Source organism: Raphanus sativus, unplaced genomic scaffold (assembly GCF_000801105.2).
Source record: "Raphanus sativus cultivar WK10039 unplaced genomic scaffold, ASM80110v3 Scaffold4626, whole genome shotgun sequence".
Lineage (NCBI taxonomy): Eukaryota > Viridiplantae > Streptophyta > Magnoliopsida > Brassicales > Brassicaceae > Raphanus > Raphanus sativus.
The window spans coordinates 1-6,448 of NW_026619928.1; the positions used below are offsets into that span (position 1 = coordinate 1).

The following is a 6,448-nucleotide window of genomic DNA, read 5'->3' on the forward strand; positions in this document are numbered from 1 at the left end:
CTTTTAAGTTACTTTTGCCTTTGACCCAAGTTGGGGTACTCTTTTGGGTTTGACTCCAAGTTTTGAGTCACAATTGGTAATTCTCCCCAAATTCATTTTTAAAAAAAAATTATTATTTTTACTATAAATAATTTTTGTAGTTTTATAATAACACTGTGATCATTATTTTAAAATCAATGATCATTTTGCTTAAAACAAACAAAATATTATTATATTTGACCACAAATTCAACAACTATTTTAGCTTTGTAATATTTATAAATTATTTGTCATTCAAAATATAACAAAAAAACGATACGATATAACTAGTCTTTATATATATTTTTTGAAATATTTCCTTCCTCTCCTTTGTTCAGCTCACAAGTCACAATGTTCATCTGAACAAAAAAAAAACATGAAGTCAAAGAAGCTCCAAAGCCTCCTGTAATGGAAGACAAGAAAGCAAACATAATCGCCACCATCACCATCCTAACCCTCCTCCTCGTCATAATCGCCGCCCGTGTCTATCTAAAACTCTCCAAGACCTTTTACCTCCTCGCCGGCGTCGACGTCTCCTTGATCCTCGCCGTGTTCTGCTTCCTCGCGATCCGAAACCGTTACAACAGAGAGAAGAAGCTCCTCGAATCAAGATACATCTCCGAGGGAAGAGAGCTCAGGATCGAGTACAGCTTCCTCCGGAAAGTCGCCGGAGTCCCGACGAAGTTCAAGCTCGACGATCTCGAAGAAGCCACCGACGGGTTCCGGATCCAGATCGGGAAAGGCGGGTCGGGTTCGGTGTTCAAAGGTGTTTTAAAAGACGGAAGCCAAGTGGCCGTGAAGAGGATCGAAGGAGAAGAGAAAGGAGAAAGAGAGTTTAGGTCAGAGGTAGCCGCTATAGCTTCCGTGCAGCACAAGAATCTAGTTCGGCTTTACGGTTATTCGTCTGTTAACCGTTACAGGTTCCTCGTCTACGAGTATATACCGAACTCGTCTCTCGACGTGTGGATCTTCCCGGGCAGAGGAGGAAGCAGAAGACTCGGAGGATGCTTGACTTGGGACCAAAGGTACCAAGTTGCGATAGATGTAGCGAAAGCCCTGTCTTATCTTCACAATGACTGTCGGTCCAAGATCTTGCATCTCGACGTTAAGCCGGAAAACATTCTCCTCGACGAGGATTATAGAGCGGTGGTGACGGACTTCGGACTGTCCAAGCTGGTCGCTAGAGATGAGAGCCGAGTTGTGACGGAGATACGCGGCACGTGCGGGTATCTAGCGCCGGAGTGGCTTCTGGAACACGGTATCTCCGAGAAGTCTGATGTTTATAGTTACGGGATCGTGTTGCTAGAGATGATCGGAGGGAGGAGAAGTATATCGAGGGTAGAGAACAAGAACAAGAAGAACGGGAAGAAGAAGAAGAAGTTGGAGTATTTTCCGAGGATTGTGATGGAGAAGATGAGAGAGAGGAGAGTGATGGAGATCGTGGATCAACGGTTGATAGAAGCCAAGGAGGTTAATGATGAAGGGCAAGTGATGAAGTTGGTATATGTGGCGCTTTGGTGTATACAGGAGAAGGCTAAGAATAGGCCTGATATGGCTATGGTGATTGAGATGCTTGAAGGGAGAGTTCATGTGAATGAGCCGCCTGATTCCAAACTTGTTGTGGTCGATCTTTTGGCGGCAGCTGGTGGTGATGATGATGATGATGTTGATGTAACTACAGGTGTGAGAAGGGTTGTGGAGATACCAAGATTGCATATTCAGAGGGAGAGGCATTTTCGTTTTCCGTCTGTTTGCTCTAGTCTCGTATCTCCAGTTTCTCCACGTTAGAGCTTTGGTTTGTTTCTTCTTTTGGTATGTTAATAAGCACAACAAAACATAACTGGAACTTATTCATTGTTCATATTTGTTATAAAATCTAAAACTTAGATTACTTAGTGCTTTATAGTACTCCAGCCTTTGATATGTATAGTAAGCACAATACATTTATAACCAAGATTAGCAAATTAGCTGAGACTATAGGCTATCATAGTATAAACACACATCAGCCCAATTCAAAGTAAGATCCCATCCAATCTAAAAATTTGTATATTATTGATCCAAACCAGCTAAGAAAACAATCGTATGTACTTAACACTTCGAGTAGTAATAATTCAATATTATGTAACGGTAGTGGACATGGATCGTTGGTATTCTAATTCATCTTTGAAATGGTATGAAAGGTCGATGTCTCTATGTTCACTAGAAGTCGTCGTCTACTTTATTTAGTAATAGTTTCTTTGTTTGAACATATCACATGATGTTAAGAGAAGCAGCTATTGTGGACTTTTTACCTCTACTTAACACAGATGATATTCAAGTAGCATCACAGACATGAGACGTTATTAGTAGTCAGATTGAAACATGTAACATTAGCGAAAGTCCAAACACACGTAACTCCAATTCAGTATTGCTTCGGCTTTCTTCTTAGCTTTATGTACTATCACTAACGCAACACTCATGAAAACTCAAGTTCTCAAAATCACTCATTCTCTCTCTACATGTGTGAAATTTTTTGTTTGCTTGAATGGTAAAAAATTACTAAGTATACGTTAGTCCAATTGGATAAAAACTATAAACAAAACCTAGAGATCAAAAGACTGAAAAACAGACCCTTAAGATCTAACAAAAAATGGTGGATGCATATTTTAGCCAACCCATTAATGTTTAAGTCTTCTATATCCATGTTCCAATCCTATATATTATGCAATTTTTTTTCAAATTATAGGATGCAAAATTTGTCTGAAATTTTAGAATACTGTCTATAAAGTCGTTCGTTGTAGTCGTCTGCCGCGGAGAAAACATATCTATCGTACATGAAAAATTGTCCATTGATCCAAGTGTTTCGGAAAAGAGTTTTATTGTAGAATCATTATCCACAGAGTTATTCATTCATGAATATTCAATGTTGCATATAGTTGATTATTATACATAATAGAGTTAGAATTAGAGATTATATACGATGATGTGATGCGTTAACCAGTGTTAAAAAAACTAACAAATATTGTGGTTTACCATGTTGGCCTAGTGATAAAAGATTGTCTAATAGTTATGCCGCCACTCAAATTCAATTCTTGCTGGCAAGATGGGTTTCAGGTAAAGAGTTAAAATCACATTTTTTATCAAAAAGAAATATTGTGGTTTAAGATTATTTTTTTAAAAGAAGGTAAATAGTATAGACACAAAGTCGCAACACACAAACACACAAGTACAAAACCACATGTAGATAGAAGCCCATAATCATAAAGCCTCAACTGAAAGCCTTAATCAAATTAAATTGGTTCAAGAGTAAACCGAAAATCCCAAATTCTCTTATCATGGGTTAAGACTGATCAAAATAGAAAACTCGGGGATAAAAGTCAAAAATCTAATAATTATGGGGCGCTAATGAAAAACAAAAGTTGCGAGCAAAGCCACATAAAAAAATTTTATACGGATTGCTGCCGCTGGAGCTCTTCTAATCTTTTGGTGGCTTCCGTAGACTTCTCCGTCGCTACACCTTTGCCGAGGTAAGATCTGTTTCTGTCTCATCAATGTATCGTTCCGATTTCGTTTACAGTGTTTTTGTTTTAATTTTGTAAAGACAACGACAATTCTGTGTTTTTTTTTGTGTCGACCGATCGAGACATCCTACGTGTTTCGTTCCGATGTACTTTTCCCGGCGAAGTGTACGAACGGGCCTTTTTTTTTTTTTAATGAATCTTCTCTATTTACAAGTTTCTGGTGGTTAATAGATAGTTGGAAACAAAAGGGATAAATATTCATGTCTTTTTTAAAAAAATTTTTTTTTGTCTCAGTTTAGAAGTTCTATAGGTTTCTATTCTCTTTTGATGTTTGGTTCGAAACAATGTGGTATTTGTTTTTCTGATGCAACCAACGTGGTGTGTTCCTTTCCCCTGCAGAGCCAGTTTCCTCTCAGCATTACTTGTCATCTCAGAATGAGTCTCTCTGGTGCTGCTGCAGTTGGTTCAAGTTAGTTGTATTCCTCTTTTGTTTTGCTTATTTCTTTGGTCTTGAGTGAGTGAATGATAGGGAATTTGTTGCAAACGTTATTTCAGGCAGAAATTTGAGAAGAGCGGTGGAGTTTGGGAAAACTCATGTGGTTAGGCCCAAAGGGAAGCATCAAGCTACTATTGTCTGGCTACATGGCCTTGGCGACAATGGCTCCAGGTACTTCTTTTATGATGTCTCTGACGTTGTTTGTTTTCATTTTGGATTGTCAACTAGCATCATAGTTTACTATACTCAGCTGAGACAAACTAATTTAAATTGACTATAAAACATTTTTGCTTTTTGTTAAGCCATATTTTCTCCTGGAGTTTTGATTAAATACACAAGTCAGTTTAATAAGTTGGCTGTCATGACCTTAAATCTCTTTTTTTTTTTTAATTTTGTCATTATTGCAGCTGGTCTCAGATGTTGGAGACGCTTCCCCTTCCAAATGTGAGTTACAAGCTTAGCTTTATATGATCTCCAGCAGTTGCCTTAAATTATGTTAAGCGTGCTCAGTTACTTTACCTTTTGTCAATACTAACCCATCTTTGTATCTGTGATGTTAGATCAAATGGATATGCCCGACTGCTCCTTCTCAGCCAATAAGTTTGTTTGGTGGTTTCCCTTCCACAGCTTGTAAGTTATTTTCTACATAGCATTCGTAGTTTATGCTGGTAGAAAGGTCATCTTCTCTAGTGGTGGAGAGTATTAGCCAGCACATAGTTGGTTTGGGCTCCACATCACGAGATCAAAGAATCCTTTTCTATTGTGCTTTCTTAATAATGGGAATCTCTATGCAAAAGTTAATCATCAGAGTCTGAACAGTGAGTGTTTTGTGAGAGAGAGAAAAAAAAGTTTGATGAGTTGCTTGCTACTGTAATTTATGCAGGGTTTGATGTTGTGGACCTGACTGAAGATGGACCTGATGATGTAGAAGGACTGGATGTGACTGCCGAACATGTTGCAAAACTCTTGTCAAACGAGCCTGCTGACAGTAAGACATGTCAACCCATCTCTTTCAGTCTCGTATCGAATCCATTTCTTAAACAAACAATGTTTATCTTTTCATTGCTCACAGTTAAGTTAGGTGTTGGAGGGTTCAGCATGGGTGCGGGGACTTCTCTATATTCTGCGACCTGCTTTGCGCTCGGTAAATATGGAAATGGCAATCCTTACCCTATCAATTTAAGCGCGGTCATTGGCTTGAGCGGGTGGCTTCCTTGTGCCAAGTAAGTGTTCCTCTTTGTGCCAAGTTCAAACGTTCTTCCTTTTTTTTTATAAGAGCTTTTATGGGATTTTTTCTTTTCTTTTCTCGAAGGACACTAACTGGTAAACTAGAAGAGGAGCAGATCAAGAACCGAGCTGCATCGTTACCCATCTTAGTTTGTCATGGAAAAGGTAAAAAAAAAATTTATATTACTCTTAAAAACTTTGAAATGTTTGATCACTCAATATGCATTTATCTTGCCTTGCTGTAAATGCAATCTTACGTTTTAGTTATTTTATCATCTTACTGTTCTTGTGCTGATTGATGTACCCTCTTTGGTTTCCAGGTGATGATGTTGTACCGTTCAAGTTTGGGGAGAAATCATCACAGGCCTTGATAGCACATGGGTTTAAGAAGACGACCTTCAAAGCTTACAGTGGACTTGGTCACTACACAATCCCACAGGAGACGGAGGATCTGTGCTCGTGGTTGACATCCACCCTCGGCCTCGAAGGCTGAAAAGGCTTTTCAATCTGATGAAAAAAAAAACTCGTGAGATTTTTCTTTGAATTGGATTTGGGATCTTTCAGATTTTTTCACTTTCGGATTTGGATCTTGTTACATTTGGGATATTAATGTAAGACTATGCCCTCTCTAGTATTAAAGCTTCTTGTCGTTTGGCACGTCTGAACCGGACCATCGGTAGACGCAGTTGTGTTTGTTTTCTTGTGGTCGAACGGATATTAAACAAAGATTTTCAGTGCTATTATAAGGTTTTGTCTATGTGCCAAAGTTATTATAACGGGAACTGTTTAATTAAAAGTATACTAGGGCGGATATTTATTTTATGTTTTTAATTTTCTTTTAATACTAAATGATGTATTTATAATATTTAAATATAAATTTAGATTGGAAATTTATATTTGTAGTAATAATAAGAAAATTAAAATTAAAATTTTAATAAAATATTCTGATATAGTTTTTAAATTTCTTAATTAAAATAATATAGAGGTGGGTCACAATTTTTTCCAATTCAAAAATCTTAGCATCCCTTAAAAACAAAGAAAATAAAATTATAAATACATAAAACATATAGTCATATTTGGAACTATAATTTCTATTAAAATAATTTTTTTTAAATAATGTTGCTGTTTTTGTTTATTTCTAGAGCTTGACCCGTGACCGTATAAATATTTTCTTTCACTTTATTTTTTTTTATATATTAATGGTATAC

The 6,448-nt window shown here is 37.2% G+C and overlaps 2 protein-coding genes across 3 annotated transcripts; both read left to right on the top strand.

Annotated features, from left to right (window-relative positions):
• The first annotated feature begins 314 nt into the window (after positions 1-314).
• Positions 315-1,878, top strand: LOC130507491 (probable receptor-like protein kinase At5g20050). The gene has a single exon (XM_057002200.1). It carries the CDS (start codon positions 426-428, stop codon positions 1,803-1,805), a length of 1,380 nt encoding a protein of 459 aa, XP_056858180.1. The 5' UTR covers positions 315-425; the 3' UTR covers positions 1,806-1,878.
• A 1,544-nt stretch (positions 1,879-3,422) lies between these two features.
• LOC130507490 (uncharacterized) lies at positions 3,423-5,980 on the top strand. Of its 2 annotated transcripts, none has more exons than XM_057002198.1 (9): positions 3,423-3,523; positions 3,917-3,986; positions 4,073-4,184; positions 4,421-4,457; positions 4,574-4,643; positions 4,897-5,001; positions 5,086-5,236; positions 5,326-5,405; positions 5,561-5,980. In XM_057002198.1, exons 2-9 carry the CDS (start codon positions 3,953-3,955, stop codon positions 5,731-5,733), a joined length of 762 nt encoding a protein of 253 aa, XP_056858178.1. In that variant the 5' UTR covers positions 3,423-3,523; positions 3,917-3,952; the 3' UTR covers positions 5,734-5,980. The 2 variants fall into 2 exon arrangements, with proteins under 2 accessions (XP_056858178.1, XP_056858179.1); XM_057002199.1 differs by having other exon boundaries at positions 3,428-3,523; positions 3,923-3,986.
• Positions 5,981-6,448: the final 468 nt, after the last annotated feature.